At 37.8% G+C, this 18,344-nt stretch overlaps 2 protein-coding genes across 7 annotated transcripts in view; one reads left to right on the top strand and one right to left on the bottom strand.

The window, feature by feature from the left end:
* EXO1 (exonuclease 1) overlaps positions 1-17,425 on the bottom strand; it is a 39,326-nt gene extending 21,901 nt beyond the window's left edge. Inside the window, exons 1-8 of the mRNA XM_059078977.2 lie at positions 17,364-17,425; positions 16,000-16,173; positions 11,006-11,125; positions 8,355-8,478; positions 7,245-7,382; positions 6,067-6,279; positions 4,013-4,200; positions 3,227-3,323 (exon numbers count right to left, since the gene is read on the bottom strand). Coding sequence (XP_058934960.1) covers positions 3,227-3,323; positions 4,013-4,200; positions 6,067-6,279; positions 7,245-7,382; positions 8,355-8,478; positions 11,006-11,125; positions 16,000-16,160 — 1,041 coding nt within the window. The 5' untranslated portion in view covers positions 16,161-16,173; positions 17,364-17,425. The remainder of the gene's footprint in view (positions 1-3,226; positions 3,324-4,012; positions 4,201-6,066; positions 6,280-7,244; positions 7,383-8,354; positions 8,479-11,005; positions 11,126-15,999; positions 16,174-17,363) is intronic.
* A 744-nt stretch (positions 17,426-18,169) lies between these two features.
* The window catches only part of CHML (CHM like Rab escort protein), a 261,691-nt gene continuing 261,516 nt past the window's right edge, over positions 18,170-18,344 (top strand). For 5 of the 6 annotated variants that reach the window (XM_067030671.1, XM_067030675.1, XM_067030669.1 and 2 more), the window contains exon 1: positions 18,180-18,305. The gene's annotated coding sequence lies outside the window, so the exon portion shown is untranslated. Of the gene's footprint in view, positions 18,306-18,344 lie in introns of all 6 variants that reach the window. The other variant, XM_067030658.1, reaches the window with a different exon arrangement.

Below are 18,344 nucleotides of genomic sequence, written 5' to 3'. Positions count from 1 at the left end.
GACAAGAAGCTCTAGGTGTTTGAAAAAAGTCTCCACTATGAAAGAGAAAAGCCAAAACACATAGAAGAAAAAAAAAATCCAAAGCAAACAGAGATAATGCAGAGAGCAGAAGAAAATGTACAAGAGTTATAAAGACAAAGACATGAATAAGATAGAAAAGTTCCAGAATTTGAAGACCAGAAAAATCCAATATCTAATTAATAGAAGTTCCAGATACAGAACAAGAGAAAATAGAAAAAAGGAACTAGCAACCTGAGTGTAAGGTTTATATAATTTGAGTTGATGAACATAAAGTTCTTTTTTAGTATCATTATGAATTTGTGCTCTCTTAATAAGCTTAGTTTATTTCAGCTGACAATAACGATTCTTTTCAATGCTCAACTGGCCACCAGTTTGTCAGTGGCCATCTTCTCTAGGCTCACCTCTTTTTCTTTCTCAAGGTGCTCTGTTTCCTTTACCTGGTAAACACTAAGACCTTCTTGGTACAGCCAGAATGAACTACTTAGAGTACCTTTAACATGTTATCCTTTCATACATGCTGTTTCCTTCAGCGTGGAACCACTCACCCATCTTGAAAATCCCCACTCATCTTTGTAAAGCCAGGACACACACCAGTTCCTCTATAAGGAGACAGTAGAGGGCTTGGCTTGGAATCAGAGCTCCCCTACTGATTAAATGCGTGAGCTGGCAAGTAGCCTAACCTCCCTCTAATTGTTTCCTCATCTGTAAAATGGAAATAATGGTACTGACCTCAGAGGCTTGTTAAGGAGTAAATGAGTTACTATGTCTAAGTTGCTTAGAATGGCACTTAGAACACAGCAAATGCTCAAGAAATGTTTGTTATGATTATTAAAAAGTATTCTCTCCTAGGGACTTCCCTGGTGATCCAGTGATTAAGAATCCGCCTTCCAACGCAGGGGATGCAGGTTTGATCCCTGGTCAAGGAACTAAGATCCCTCATGCCACGGGGCAACTAAGCCCCCAAGCTGCAACTACTGAGCCCACATACCACAACCAGAGAGAAGCCCATGCACTGCAACAAAAGATCCCACATGCCACAACAAAGATCCCATGTGCTGCAACTAAGACCCAATGCAGCCAAAAAAAAAAAAGTATTCTCTCCTTAGGTGGAGTTAAGTGCATGCCCTTTGTTTCCAGGGAGCCTCAAATACATCTATTATAGGACTTACCATATTTCTATATATATAACCATGTGTCTCTCTCTTAGACAATGAGTACCTTACAAGCAAGGATTACACTGTTTTTCTTTATATTCCAGAACACTAGCTAACCTAACTATGCTGGTACTTATGCTTGTACTTAACAAATGCTTAGTAAAGAACTGAATGGTGAGTGAGGGTAAAGATCTGGATAACTATGAGAAAGGAGAAACTATTAACCAGAAAGACAGAAAAGAAGCAGAAAGACTTAGCAATGAAAAAGAAGCCAGGGTGGGGGAGGAGCAAAATAGGTGAAGGAAATTACGAGGTATAAACTACTAGATATAAAATAAATAAGTTACAAGGATGCAATGTACAGCACAGTGAATACAGTCAATATTTTATAATAACTTTGGAGTATAATCTACAAAAATATCAAATTACTATGTTGTACACCTGAAACTAATACAGTTGACCCTTGAACAATACAGTTAATCTGAGTATAATTTATAATCAGCCCTCCATATCCGCAGTTCTCCTGCATCTGCGGATTCAGCCAACCAACGACCGTGTAGTACTGTAGTATTTGTTATTGAAAAATACCCCTTTGTAAGTGGATGTGTGCAGTTGAAAGCCACATTGTTCAAGGGTCAACTGTATAATATTAAAAGTCAACAATACTTCACTTAAAAAAAATTAAATTCCAAGTCTTCTAGTCTGAATGAAAGAGATCATGTAACTGACATTCATTCATTCAACAAAAAATACGGTAAATATAATATGGCAGTGAATATCACAAAACCCTGCCTTTATGAAGATTACACTGTACCAAGAAGAATCAGAAAATTAACAATAGAGACATAATTTATGGAGTAACAAGTGCTAAAAAGAAAAAAATGTTATTAAGGAAAGCTGATAAGAAATAGAGTTTGCTTTTGACTGTGGATAGATTATAGGAAAGCATTTATGCAGATTCAGGAGACATTTAGAATTAGGTGATTGGTATACAGACTAGAGATTGGGTTAAAGATGTGTGAGTTCTCTGCATAAATGAGATAATTAGAGCAATAAGAACTTATTTAAGGAATAAATCTGAACATAAACAAGAACAGAGTCTGAATGGAAATATGAACAGAAAGGAGAGAATGGTGGGAGAGTGTATCATAAGAGATACATACATACAATTGGGAAAAAGTAGAAGAAAACAGGAAAGGGCTCAGAGACACATAGCAGGGGTGCTCAGTAAGTATTTGCTAAATTGTGAATGAGCAAAAAATCAGTTTTTACTCCCCAAGGGAGGTATTTCTAGGTTTGGTCTTCAACAATGCCAAATGCCAGAGGCTGAATGGGGTGGGATGAAAAAAGGTCACCAAACATTTGGTATATTCAAATGAAATGTTCAAGTGTAAAGGTTTGATAATACATTTTGTGGTCACTTTTTAATTTAAGGAAATTAACCAATACACATATTTTCTCTAACATCGAGTTGTTTTCAATTTACACCCTGCATAATGCCTGGATATAGAAATGCTTAAAAGATGTTTACTAGGGCTTCCCTGGTGGCGCAGTGGTTGGGAGTCCGCCTGCCAATGCAGGGGACGCGGGTTCGGGCCCGGGTTCGGGAGGATCCCGCATGCTGCGGAGCGGCTGGGCCCGTGGGCCATGGCCGCTGGGCCTGCGCGTCCGGAGCCTGTGCTCCGCAGCGGGAGAGGCCGCGGCGGTGAGAGGCCCGCGTACCACAAAGAAAAAAAAGATGTTTACTAAATGAAGATTTGCCTTTAGTCACAGTTCCTGAGACATAATTAAAATGTGCTCTTTTTTTTTTTTTTTTTTTTCGGTACGCGGGCCTCTCACTGCTGTGGCCTCTCCCGTTGCGGAGCACAGGCTCCGGATGCGCAGGCTCAGCGGCCATGGCTCACGGGCCCAGTCGCTCCGCGGCACGTGGGATCTTCCCGGACCGGGGCACGAACCCGCGTCCCCTGCATTGGCAGGCAGACTCTCAACCACTGTGCCACCAGGGAAGCCCTAAAATGTGCTCTTTTAGAAAGAAGTCTTTAATATGTTACCACGGCAGTGTCTGGATTGTAGTCATCAATCTGTTCGAAAGTATTTATATCTTTATTTCCAAGTGCTATTTGAAGAGCTATAGAATCATCAACATATCTAGGTTGGTAAGATTAAGGAAAAATGCTTTTATTAACAACCAAACAAATGATACTGTAATAAGACAGAAAAGTGTGTTCTATTGTCACAGAAAATCTTCAGGTTTATGACTTCAATGGACCCTACTTACTTTCCACATTCAGCTCTACTGAAACCACAGGCATAGTTTACTAGTCACGGCAGGAGTTGGCTATTATCTGAAGCAAAGTCCCAAGGCATCACTTATTCCCTGTCAAGGGAGACGGAGAGGAAAGTCTTGGCAACTACCTATGTGACTCACAGCTCTACATCACCCTGGATGTACGTGGCCAGTGGCTGTAGGAAGAGTATCCTCAAGGGGCATACTCACATGCCCAGAGCATTCTTCCTGGTTAATTGAGCTTGCTTGCCATGAGGGGTTCTCTTAAGTGCCACCTTTGGAGTATGTACCTTAAGTGACTGACTGTACATGTTTCTGTCAAGTCAATCTAAGTAATTAGCAAGTTATAATGGATGAGCCTCAGGTTTATAACAAAAAGTTACTCTAAATTTTCGCTAGCATTGTAATTAAATTTAACAAAATAAAGATTTCACTATAAAAAAAGAAAGCAAAAAACAATTTGCAAACTTTACTGAATGTCTCACTAAAAAATCACCACAAAAATACGGAAGAAGTGCAAAGTTCTACCATTCTAGTTCAGAAAGGATACCGCCCAGCATAGCTTAGTGTTTCAGGATCAATGTCATCTTCATAGGCATTCAAAGGGATGAGTTTCCTTTTGATGGGATCAAAAACTAGCTGATAGAGGAAGGTATTATTGGCCCGAATAAATCCTTTGATGTAATCTTCTGGTACTGTTATATTCATCTTGAGATAATGTCCAATTTTCCTGATAACCTAATAATGAATGTAAAAATATTTATGAGTTATCTGCAGATAAAGAAGATCAAACAGATTATTCCCAACACCCATCACTTTACATTAGAGAAGGATGAGGAGGGATAGAAAAATCAATTGCTTTTATCTACATTAAAAACCTCTACCAGTAAACAGAAGCATGTCATGACTTAAAATTCTAAGTCTCTATAATAGTATTTTCTTTGGTTTTTCTATTATTAATACAAAGAATGAAAAATTCAGTTACACATCAAATTTACATTCCTAGGTATAACTTTAAGATACATTCTTCACCCTCAAAGTCCCTTTCATCTAGAAAGCAAAAAACAAACAACACACAAAACCTAAGAATTAAAAAACACCCAAATATTCATAGATCGTATTTTAAAAATGAAGTCAACATTCTAATTCCTGTTAGAGTCATGGATGATTAAAGCTGGAAGGGGTTTTAAATCTTTTATATCAAACTTAGAGACAAAGAAGAGAAGACCCAGAGAACTGAAGTGATCCTGTAGTCACAGGCTAGTTAGTACATGTTGCTCTATTCCGAAATCTGCCACCATCTCCCAACCTTGAGATGTCTATTCTAGTACACCACCCTTAGTCCTGAGGACTCACATCTTGTACCCCTGGAAACAAAAAATGGAAATTCTGCTCTGTAAACTCTAAGGGCTTAAGAGAACTACTCAAGGGGGGGTGGGGTAGGAATAAGCTTCTTTAATGTTTAATTTTTTAAAGTAAAAACATCAGAGAAATTATAGTGCAGTGATGTATGGGGTCTCAGAGTTTTCTAGAAAATACATGACACATGATACCACATCAAATTATATGAGGAAGCAATACAAGAATCCAGTTGTACTCTATTAAGCCACATTAAAGAGATTTACATAAATGTGCAATTCCTCTCATAACTTTCACTTGTTTCAGAAGATAACTACTTTTCATAAAAATATTATATTTATGTTAAAATGTAATGAATTAATTATTGTTAATTTTAAGTGAATTAATAAACATTTTGATTTTTCTGTTTCAATTTCTTTTGGCTGCATTAGGTCTTCGTTGCTGCATGCAGGCTTTTCTCTCTAGTTGCAGCAAGCGGGGGCTACTCTTTGTTGCAGTGCACAGGCTTCTCATTGTGGTGTTTTCTCTTGTTGCGGAGCATGGGCTCTAGGCACACGGGCTTCCGTAGTTGTGGCACACAGGCCCAGCAGTTGCGGCATGCAGGCCCTGGAGCATGCGGGCTTCAATAGTTGCGGCACACAGGCTCTAGGACGCACAGGCTTCAGTAGTTGTGGCGCGTGGGCTCAGTAGTTGTGGTGCACAGGCTTGGTTGCTCTGCAGCATGTGGGATCTTCCTGCACCAGGGATAGAACCTGTGTCCTCTGCATTGTCAGACAGATTCTTAACCACTGGACCACCAGGGAAGTTCCTTCTGTTTCAATTTCTGACTCAGTAAATATCAATAGCGATAACCCATATAAACAAAAATAATTGCCACAAAGAGATTTTAAGAGTGTAAAGGGATCCTAAGACCAAAAAGTTTGAGAACCACTACTACAGAGTAACAGGACAGAAATCAAAAGACTATTCTTTTAACATTAATTCTACCCTAGAATATCTTATCCTTAAGTTTCTTTATATTAGTCTTCATTTTAAAAAATTACTACTCGTTTTTTGTCAGTTGCTGAAAACATGGTTCATCCATTGCCAAAAGCAAAGTTCTAGTGTTTTAGTCATTTTCTCCTTTCAATAACACCATATTGGAAATGGATATAACAGAATATTTAAGATCCATATTCTGAGCAGTTCATCTTATTTAAGAACTTCTTCAGAAACTGAATATGACACTTGGTAAATCACTCTTACCTTTAAAATATCTGGATTGTTGGCTAGTCTTAGTGCTTTGCAGGCCTTGGCTAATCCAATCCCACGCAGCGATGAGAGATAGTCACAGCCTGAAAGAATGCACATATAACGGAACTTCTCTTCTGTGAACACATCCCCAAGCTGTTTGCACATTCCTAGCCGAGCCTGATCAACTTCTAGTCCATTTCCAAACTGGTCCATTTTTAAAATAACCTTCAAGAGGAATGGACACTGTTAACACCCAAAAGAGCCATTTTTATTTTTCATCATCTAAGACACTGTAGTATTTCTAAGAAGTCTTTCTTGTTCTTTATCATAACTGAGAAGAGAGACAGGTAGGCCAGTTAATTACTGGGATATTTGCAAATAAGTTAAATTGAAGCATAGGCTATGGCTAGACAAGGTCATACACCAGAACTCAATTGTCTTGACTCTGGTATAAAGAAGGCCCTTTTTGACAGGATAACCTATTACAGGGTTATCATGTCAAATAGCAATTCACACAAAAAGCGTTTTCTCCTTACCTTCCGCTTTTACATATTAAAGTAACCCTTTTGCTTAGTCTTAAAGTAATACATGTCCATTGTAGAAAATTTGGAAAACACAGAAATTCAGAAAGAAGAAAACAGAAGTTGCCCCAAATGTCTCATCTATCACTGTTACCCAGCATTAACCTTTTCACAGATCCTTCTTCATCTATGAAATAGATAATATAAATAGCATAGATATTAACAAAAATGAAATCACCCTATTTAGTTTTTGTATCTTAATAGTTTTGTATCTTAATATATCATAATAAAATTTCCCATTAAATAGTTTTATACATAATTCTAAATAACTGCAGAACATCTCATTAGTAGATAAGTTAGCTTATTTACCTAACCTAATTGAAAAATATAAAGCATATAAGTTATCATTATTAAAAAATAAGACCACATTCCACTGAAGAATTTGGAGAAAACAAAACCCTCTAACTGTAAGGGCTTACTCTGAAAAATCGTCCAGATTACACAAATGTCAAGCAGCAAAACCTTTCTTTTCATTTTAATAAAACAATTATTAACAACTGTAAGTAAATATTAGTTGCAAGTATTAAATAGGATAAACAACTTTAGCTCCTGATTTACACTATTTCCATCCACATAGAAAAATAGTATGGAGTAGTTGTAGTTAAGTACCTTTTTACAGCCAAAAGCGAGGAGATCAGAGTCTTCTGTAATTACAGCTTGTACAATACCAGCCTTGTTAAGATAGGCCAACTGTGCATCTGCTTCATATGGAGCCACAAGACAATCTACTCCCTGAGACCGAGCAGCCTATGGGAAAGGATTGCTCAATCTCAAGAACAGCATCTGCAAAGCACTGAACAACTTCCTGTATCAAACCCACTTTATTACCACCCTCAACATGTATTGAATACTTGCTAATATTATTTTTGAAAATAATTTCCTTTGAAGTGAGTTTTTCTACTTTTAGTCCTATATATATTGAACTAATCATACAGCCACTAAGAAATCTTTTTTAAAAATCAATATATAAATTAGGAAAAAAGAAATACTGCTGTACATTTGGGGGCAAACATAAGCTATAAAGTTTAATTATTTCAAATTATAGAAAGCTACCATCTTAAGAATGATTATGCTCTAAAAAGAACACAAGTCATACGTTTCCCCAGGTTCTCTTATCACAGAACACGAGTCTGACACTGTACTAATGAAACAACAGAATTTAATCACTATCTTCCCATTTGTTTACCAAGCAGTTTGAACACTGACCTGAAAAGGGGGAAGTGTGGGCTATGATATTGGGCATGCTGACACTAAGATTTATGATAGTAGGTAATAAGGAAATAAGCTTCTAAGAAGCAGATCAAGTAGACTAGAAGTCTGTAGAGCTCCTGAGTTGGCCAGGCTACTTCAACAGATCTCTGACAGTCATTCATGAGTGAAGGTTACAGTAACTGTCAAAGACTGTGAGAGTGGGGTGGGATTGAACCTCCAGGAATTTATTCCTTGCATCTCTGAGGAGCACATTTATCTATGTGACACATCTAAAAAGGGAGAACTTCACTTATTCCTTAGGATTTCTCCCTTGGAAACTGTTGGACTCCTCTCTTCTACCTACAGATACTGTTCCTTCTTCCTCTGACACCCAGCTTTCCTGAAGGTTAGGCCTAGAATAATTTTCCTCCCTTTACTTCCTTAACAAGCGACTCAACAAACAACTTATAACTAGCCTAAATGAACCCAGAAATTTGTTACTTTGGCTTAATTTCTTATTTAGCTCACCTTAATTACGTTGTGGGCCATAGCATGTGTGATATTGATAGAACGTGTGAAACATTCTCTGGCTTCTGAGACCTTCCCCTCACGGAGAAGCTGCTTTCCCTTAAGAAGATTGGCTTGTCTTCTTCTGCAAGATAAAAAAAAAAAAAAAAAAAAAAAAAGGTGAGAGAAGGACTCAAAAAATTACAATAAAACTATAATTCAAGAATTTTTCCTAGAATAAAAAATGTTTGACTCATTTGAAAGTGCACATCCAATCCTTGAGAATATTAACCCACATCTTTGGGGCTTCTAGACAAAAAGAACAAGGATTTACAGTGCCTATACACACAAGCTTATCATCAGACTTTCCCATAGCAATGCTTCATGTCAAAAGAACATGGAGTAATGAAGACACTTAAGAAAATGTAAGTCAAGGCTTTTACACCATTAAAACTAACTTTCCAGTGTAAAGGGTGCAACTTTATCAACATACTAAGAACTTGAAGTATATTGTTTCCTGTGAGTTTCTCTGTGGAATCTATTCATAATAGAGGACAAACTATGGAAAACCCAAAATAACATGACATTGATATAAGGACTGTTAATAGCCACCAGCTTTATGGTAATCTGTAGACGCAAGACTAAATAACTACTGCTCTCTCCCTGTTTAGGGAGAGAGCAGTAGTTATGTGCCCTGACAATGTAGTACCACTATTTTTGAAATGGGGAGAGAGAGTGCACATGCAAAGGAAAGAAAAAGAAACTGTAACAGTTTTCAACAATCATATTGGTAGTGGTAGTATTCATATTTTATTCTGAATCTATTGTTGAGTATAATGTGGGGTAAAATAAATGAGTTATTATAAGATATTCTAACTTTATTATCCTTGTATCCTTGAAAACAAGGATTCTCAGTATGAAAGAAAGAAGCAACAGACACAATACAGAAAAAGTTAAGTAAAAAAAAAAACCCCTGTAGTCTTGAATTTGAATTGAAGTATCAGTATGAACTCATGAAGTTTACCTTTCAAGTAAATGTGCATATACACATACACACAAATTTCCTAGTTCACTTTTAAACTGAGCTCCAGAGATGAGGAGACTTTGTAGAAAAGGATTTTAAATGCCCCTCCCACCACTACAGTGGCACACAGAAAGCTGATCCTACAGAGATAAGTCAGAAAGAGCACTCAGGTCAGAGACAGAGAGCTGAAACATTTTTCCTTTCTTGAAGTTAGCCAAAGGAAATAACTCTGTAATTAGAATTAAGAACACCGTGGGAGATACCCAGGTGGGATATGGCATGGACTAGTCCCTTAGCCACACTGGTTTAGGGCTGTCACCAATCCTTTAAGAACTAACCTGGAACTTTTTATTAAAAGTATTTTTAATAAACTGTGTATTATTCCTACTAGAATGTGGGTGCAGAGAGTCTCAGTGAATCCTTTTATAAACTTTATAAAGTTCTGACTTTAAGAATCAGAGCCCACTAAATATAGCTAGATTGAAAAACCTAGACCTGAAGAGCCCTCTCTAATTTGATTCTAGGCCCAGAGACGGCAAAACTAGGCAAGCAGCACTCTCACAAAATGATCACTCAGTGAGGTTTACTTCTATTTGGGGTTAACTCATACTACCTTTAACAACTAAGCCCAGTGCTCTTTCCTGTACAGCACAATGACTCCTGGACCTAAAAACTAACACAGGGTAAAAACAAGAACAGATGAAAAGTGGCAGAATAGGTGCTTCAATAAAATACAGAAATTCTTAAAAAAAATACAGAAATTCTAAGGTCTGTTATAAAAATACTGGATTCTATTGAGTTAAATATGAATGATAAAATTTCAATTATAACTACTAAAAGAACAGAAATAGAGTACATCACTTTTCAACTAGAAACAAGAGACAACAATAAGGGTGGAAAAAACAATCAACCCAGAAGTTAAGCAAGGTAGGAGCTATAGATTAGCAGTTAATGATCCATGTAAAAAGAATAAAACTCTCCAGTTTAAAAAATGACAAAGGTTGACAGAATGGATAAAAAAATTACAGTGATGTGTTCTTTATAGAAGACAAACTTAAAACCAATGACATAGTAAAACTGAAAATAAACAGAAAAAGACATTAGGAACATACAAAAGAAAGTTGTTACTGCTATACAAACATCAGACAGGATAGACTTAAGAACAAAAAAGCATAGAGACTAAAAGAGTCACTGCATATTGCTTCAATTTGCCACAAAAATATAACAAATTCTAAACTTGAATGCAACCAATAAAATAGCTTCAAAATAAACAAAGCAAAAAAAATTGGACAGAACTATAAGGTAATTGACAATTTCACTATCATAGTGAAATTTTAATGTACTTTTCTCGGTAATTGATGAATTAAGTAGACACACATAAAAAACAAACAAAAAAACCATTAAAAAACCCAATAAGGATATGGAAGATTTGAACATTACAACCAATAAGCTTGATTTACTGAACAGACATAAAAGCATCCACTTAATAACTAAAGAACACACATTCCTTTCTAGCACACATGGAACATTTAAGGAAATCTGTTCATGTCCTAGAGATTAAAACAAGTCGCAAAAAACTAAAACAAAAAGAAATTCGTATTATACAGACCACAATGTCAGATCTTAAAAAGTTAAAGAATTAACTTACTCTCTTCTAGACTTTTCCACTTCCTTTTTAGAAGGTAAAGTACATCCATCAAATACCAGGATAGGCTTGATCCCATGAGATAGTAACATATTTACAAATTTCATACAAAATCCTACATACCTATGAAAATGAAGAAAAATAATTAAATGCTTTGCATCTTTAGATAATACTTTTGCTCTTTTAAAACCAGATGAGACAGACTATGAAAAGAGGATTCTGTTTTTTTAAGCAGATGTTTTCACAGGAAATGTAAACTCTAATTTAGACTTGGATCCTAATGCGCTATGGGATATTTGCTTTCCTCATGTGTAGATTAAAAGCCTTTGACATCCTTTTCAGTTCTGACATTATGTGATTCTATATCTAGCCTTTTTACCCCATTTTCTTTTCTTTTTGCTTTGAGAAATTTCGAATCTATTTAAAAGTTGAAAGAATAGTAGAAAAAAATACCTGATTTCTCCAACAACACCATTATCATATCCAAGAAACTTAACAGCCACAAAATACCATCTAATATACAGTCTACATTAAAATTTGTCTGATTGTCCCAGTATTGTTATAACCAGTGGTGACCTGCTAAATGTCTAACAACAAGTTCTAGAAAAAGTGGTACCTAACATGTAGCATTTGTCAATCCCTAACATGAATATTCTACAGTGGTGGATAAACTACCAATGTGGGCTCACTAAATGCTGAATTGGGAGGAGATGGTGTATAGCCAGCTCAGAAAAATTGACTCCAACACAGCACTGCTACAATTTTTTTCCCCAGTCCAGGATGCAAACAAGAATCAGGTATTGCATTTCAATTTTTATTCTGGCAAGACAGTTAAAAACAGCTACATGTATATTCATTCCAGGGTCACATGGATGGCTCAACATATGCAAATCATCACTGTGATAAACCACATCAACAAAAGATAAAAACCATGTGAAGATCATCTCAATAGATACAGAAAAAACATTTGACAAAATTTAACATACATTCACGATAAAAACCCTTACGAAAGTGAGTATAGAGAGAACATATCTCAACATAATAAAAACTATTTATGACAAACCCACAGACAATATAATACTCAACGGTGAAAGCTCAAAGCCTTCCTGCTAAAATCTGGAACAAGACAATGATGCCCGCTCTCACCACTTCTCTTCAACATAGTATTAGAAGTCTTTTCCACAGCAATCAGACAAGAAAAAGAAATAAAAGGTATTCAGATTGGTAAGGAAGACATGATACCATACATAGAAAACCATAAAGCTTTCACATAAAAACTACTAGAACTGATAAATGAATTCAGCAAGGTAGCGGGATACAAGATTAATGTACAGAAATCTGTTGCATTTCTTTACACTAACAATGAAATAGCAGAAAGGGAATGTAAACAAACAATCCCTTTTAAAATACTTAGGAATAAACCTCACCAAGGTGAAAGACTTATATGCTGAGAAATACAAAACATTAATAAAAGAAAGTGAAGATGATTCAAAGAAATGGAAAGATATCCCATGCTTTTGGATTGGAAGAATTAATATTGTTAAAATGGCCACACGACCCAAAGCAATCTACAGATTTAATGCAATACCCATCAAAATACCCAAGACATTTTCACAGAACTAGAACAAATAATCCTAAAATTTATATGGAACCATAGAAGACCCAGAATTGCCAAAGCAATCCTGAGAAAAAAGAACAAAGCAGGAGGCATAACCCACCCAGACTTCAAACAATACTACAAAGCTACAGTAATCAAAACAGCATGGTATTGGCACAAAAACAGACATACAGATCAATGGAACCGAACAGAGATCCCAAAAATAAACCCACACACCTATGGACAATTAATCTTTAACAAAGGAGGCAAGAATATACAATGGGGAAAAGACAGTCTCTTCAGCAAGTGGTGTTGGGAAAGTTGGACAGCTGCATGTAAATCAATGAAGCTAGAACACAGACTCACACCATACACAAAAATAAACTCAAAATGGCTCAAATATAAGACAAGACACCATAAAACTCCTGGAAGAGAACATAGACAAAACATTCTCTGACATAAATCATACCAATGTTTTCTTAGGTCAGGCTCCCAAGGAAATAGAAATAAAAGCAAAAATAAATAAATGGGACCTAATCAAACTTACAAGCTTTTGCACAGAAAAGGAAACCATAAACAAAACAAAAAGACAACCTACGGACTGGGAGAAAATATTTGCAAATGATGTGACTGAAAAGGGCTTAATTTCCAAAATATACAAACAGCTCCTACAATTCAATTACAAAAAAACCCCAAACAACCCAATAAAAAAATGGGCAGAAGACCTACATAGACATTTTTCCAAAGAAGACATACAGATGGCTAATAGGCCCATGAAAAGATGCTCATCATCAGTAATTATTAGAGAAATGCAAATCAAAACAACAGTGAGACAGTGAGGTACCACCTCACACCACAGAATGGCCATCATTAAAACGTCTACAAATAATAAATGCTGGGAAAGTGTGGAGAAAAGGGAATCCTCTTACACTGTTGGTGGGAATATAAATTGGTGCAGTCACTATAGAAAACAGTACGGAGGGAGGTTCCTTAAAAAACTAAGAATAGAGTTGCCATATGATCCAACAATCCCACTCCTGGGCATATACCCAGACAAAACTGTAATTTGAAAAGATACATGCACCCGTATTTTCACAGCAGCACTATTTACAACAGCCAAGACATGGAAACAACCTAAATGTCCACTGACAAATGAATGGATAAAGAAGATGTGGTATACATATAAAAGCAATAAAACGATACCATTTGCAGCAACATGGATGGACCTAGAGATTATCATACTAAGTGAAGTAAGTCAGAAAGAGAAAGACAAATACCATATGATATCACTTACATGTGGAATCTAAAACACAACACAAATGAACACACCTATGAAACAAAAACAGACTCACAAATATAGAGCACAACTTGTTATTGCCAAAGGGGAGGAGGGGTTGGGGAGGGAAGGATTGGGAGTTTGGGATTAGCAGATGCAAACTATTATATATAGGATGGATAAACAACAAGGTCCTACTGTATAGCACAGGGAACTATACTCAATATACTGGGATAAACCATAAGGAAAAAGAATTTATATATATGTATAACTGAATTACTTTGATGTACAGTAGAAATTAAATACAACATTGTAAATCAACTATACTTCAATAAAATTTAAAAACAATAGCTACACGTATAACTTGCATCAATTTTAACTCAAAAATATTAATAAAAAGACACAATCTTAAAAGATAATCTTCTAAATCAAATATATTCATCTTAATGGAAAATTCACTACATTGTCCTTTTTTCCTTTTATTGTAAACCAGTGACAATAGACCTTCATTGGTCTACAGAACAGTGATTAAGTACTGATTAAGTATCAAGTAAAAATAGAAGAAAGCAAACATAAAATTGTAATAAATTTTAAAGGAAATTTACTTTTTTATTAAAAACTAGACAGAGGGACTTCCCTGGCGGTCCACTGGTTGGGATTCTGTGCTTCCACTGCAGGGGGCATGGGTTCAATCCCTGGTCAGGGAACTAAGATCCTGCATGTCGTGCAGCATGGCAAAAAAAAATTACTAGAGAGAATATAAACATCAGACACCTGGTGCCCTCACTTTATATATTTTGGACATCTTTCCAGGTCAGCACATACAGAGTGACATCATTCTTTATTACGGTCATAAAGGTTTATCATAGGCTTATCCAAATTTTCTGACCTTTTCTGGTTAATATCCCCATCCAAAGGTGAAAAAGAAAAGGAAAGTAAACTATCAAATGTGACTTATTAGTTGCAGTGGGAAAAAAAAAAATTACACAATACTTTGCTGAAAGTCCTGAAACTTTCTAGTTTAGTAAACATTTACTAAACACCTACAACATGGTCAGTCCCGTGGAGTTCATCTCTGACAACAAAGTATACTCCCTATACTCTGGACAACTCTTCCAGTTAGTCAAAAATCTCAGAATCCTTAAAAATTACCAAAAAACTAGAGATAAAGTTTCCCCCCAGTGAAGAAAATTCAAAGAAACACTGAAGGTAGCACTGAAAAACTTGTAGTCTTCAACTGTAACTGCAACTGCTCAAATTTAGTGGTGGAAAAGAAATCACTTTCAAAAAATGATTATAACAGTTGGAGTGGGAGAAGTGCCCAGACTCCTTCAGATCCACACAAACTGTAACAGGTCACTTTTGGTCAAATTAACTTCATAGGCCTGAAAGCCCAAAACATACATTCACCTTTAAATAATGACTTCTCTGTTACTCTCCATCCCTGCTCCTTCCCTCCATCTTCTGTAAACAAAAAGGGTTATTACTGTCCATTGTACTCAAGTAAATCAGATTAAGATCTGTGAGCCTTTCCTCTAGGAGATAAATTATATATTGCAAAAAAGAAAATACATAATATTATCCAAATTCCTGTGGGAAATCTCTGTCCAGAAACTATGTTTGCTTGTTTTTCTAGCGTTTCTATTTAAAAAATAAAGAGGACATTGGTCCTGCCTCAAATGAGGTCACAGAGTTATGACTGGATGTCAACATGGTCACCAGTTTTGGCCCCAAGTGAAGTAAAAGGGAGTCAGAACACCTTGTCCCTTAGAAGCAACTGCCTTGTTTTGCTAATAGGGCTTAGCAATGTGTTGTCTGTACCCAAGAAAGGAGTTTGAAATCACCATGGATTTTTAGAATATTGTTAAAAAGTTTATATTAGATTAAAGAATAAAGAAGACAGTCTTTGTCCATTAGTGTCCTAATACTCTGGCTTAGTAGAAAGAATGAAAACTCAGACTGTAACATAGAAGGAAATGTTCCCTGATTTGGCAATATTCTAAAGCACATACTCTCACATCTTGATAAACCTGGCATTGAATAAAAATGATCCCTTTCTGTAAAAAAAGGCATTTTAAGTCTCATTCTTAATTGGCAATGAATTAATATAAGGTCCAAACTTACTTATCGGTAGGTTCACCTTTGGCTAGTTTTTCAGCACAAGCAACAGCTCCTTTGTGAAGCCAGCAGTATGTATCCACAGCTACTACCTTCCCTTTATACTTCCTCATGTGGATAGGTTCAGAAGCTTCTTTGATAAATTGCAGTAATCCTTGTATCCCCATAGTGCCAAGTTAACTACATGATATGAAAAGAAGAAGGCAAAATTTGAAGCAAAATATATTTACCCTAAAGTGTTGGAAAAATAAAGAAAATGAGCTTGGAAACTGATATAGCAACTATTATCGTTCAGATACTTGAGAATCATGCTCTTAAATATTTTAAGTGGGCTCCTCCATGTCAAACAATTTCCATAGTCTAGAATAGTTACCCTAATCACTAATACTCTCTAATGCCACTTCATAGCTCCTTAATGTTTATTCTTTCTAAAGTGCCTTCCCACTTGGAATCATAACATTTGCTCCAAGCCCTTAACACAGTATGAAGCAAGCAGAAGGTACTAAAAAAGTATCAGTCTGTCCTCTCTCCAAAAAGGCACTGTTAAAATCTATAAAACTGTGTATGCTATACCACATTGCCTCTACACAGGCATTATAAGAAATAACATGCAAAACAGTTTGTAGAACATTTTAACTGAAAAATAAAATAATCAAACACAATTATAGAACTAAAGCTGTACTTTTCTAGGACTGAAATTTACTGCCATCAGAACGCTTTACTCCAAGCAATGAACGTTCTGTTTATAAGCAGTGGTGGGTGGAGTCCAGGGGCAACTCCACTGGACTCTCTGAAAGCTATCCGCAAATAATGTGAAACCGTGCCTGCTGTGCAAATAGTTTCAAGAAAAATGTTTTAGCTTCCCACCCTCTTCCGTCTAGGTTGCAGCCCCCAAGCCCTTTCTATATGGAAACCTGTAGCTGCCAGTCCTTTCCCAAGCAACTATTGCCCCTTCCCCCAACTCCCCTGATAAAAAAGTAAAAGCAGTAGACACTGAGCAGCTGCTCAACATTTCCTAAAATAAATCTCTCCCATAAGGCATTACGTTTGGGAGGAAAGGAAGAAAGTACAGGATCAGAAGTCAGACTTACCCTGTTGAAACCCTGTATCAAAGCTGTGATACTCTAGTTCAGCAGTCCTCAAATTTCAATTCTTGGCACATTCTCAACTCCACTCCTAGGGACTATGATTCACTAGTCCTGGAGTGAGATGGGAATTCTAAATTTTAAATGTGGCAGGTAATTTGGACGCAGGAGGTCCTCTAGCCACAGTTTAGGAAAAACAATTAGTCTCCTACCTCTCAGATGTTCCTGAAAAGTTTTCTTTCTCTGAGGAAAACTGACATAGTATATACTTTTCGTGAATCTTACATTTTTTTCTAAGTTAGGTAAATATTCTCGAATAAATGTTTCCTCTTCAGCACAGTGAGAACGATGGGGCGCCTTAGGCACAAAGCATCCTCAGGAGACCGCCCGCAGCACCCAGTAGTAGTGACAGCACAATGTCACCGCTCCATCCCGTCTCACAGGGATTGGCAGGGCGGCCCACAAGCCCTTTCCAGGAGACACGTTCCTTTGGCCTGCACAACGTTAAGAAAACAATGTACTTGTCAAACATTTGTAAGCTGGGAGGTTGCATGTAAAACTGACCTGATAGCTTCTGCAGGAAAACGAGAGGACCCTCCCTCGGTTCGCCGAACCGCAGCTCTAGGCCAGGCCGAGCGCGCTCCCCCGGCCCATACACCGCCGCACTACAAATTCATTTCAGGGATGCCCCCCAGCCCCGCGCCGTCCTCAGGGCCACTGCAGGGTCCGGGAACGCGTGAGACCCTCCCCTTCAGCCCCTAAGACCCCGGATCCCGAGGGCAGGGGCGGGAACCAGGGGGGACCTACCGCGTGCCCTGCACAGCCCGCTCTTGTCGCTTCCCGGGTAGGTCCCCCGTCGTCCGTCCGAGGGCAGCCCGGTGAGGGCTCAGAAGCCTATCCCCAAGGTCCCCACTCGCCTGGGCCGGAGCACGCTAGACGGCTGCGGGGAACTCAAGGGGCAGGGGCGCAGGGAAGCAGCTGTGCACCGGCGGCCGGACCTTTCAATTTGCGCGGGATGGCCCGCAACCCCGCCCAGAGGAAGTGACGTCACGCCCTTGCGATGCCGGCTCCGCCTCCCACGGCCTCCCGCTTCCGGCCTGAGCCCGGACCTCGACTCCTGGTTTCGGCACGCTGCAGCTGCAAGCTCTTGGACCCTGGCGCAGCCTTCTGGAGGGGTGAGCGGAGCTGGCTCTGCTGGCTAACAGGGCACGGCGCCCGGGATGCGCGGTGAGTTCCTCTCGCGGCCTGCTGGGAGTCGAGGCTGTC

The sequence above is a fragment of the Kogia breviceps genome, chromosome 1 (assembly GCF_026419965.1).
Source record: "Kogia breviceps isolate mKogBre1 chromosome 1, mKogBre1 haplotype 1, whole genome shotgun sequence".
Lineage (NCBI taxonomy): Eukaryota > Metazoa > Chordata > Mammalia > Artiodactyla > Physeteridae > Kogia > Kogia breviceps.
This window is presented reverse-complemented; position numbering and strand designations above follow the sequence as displayed.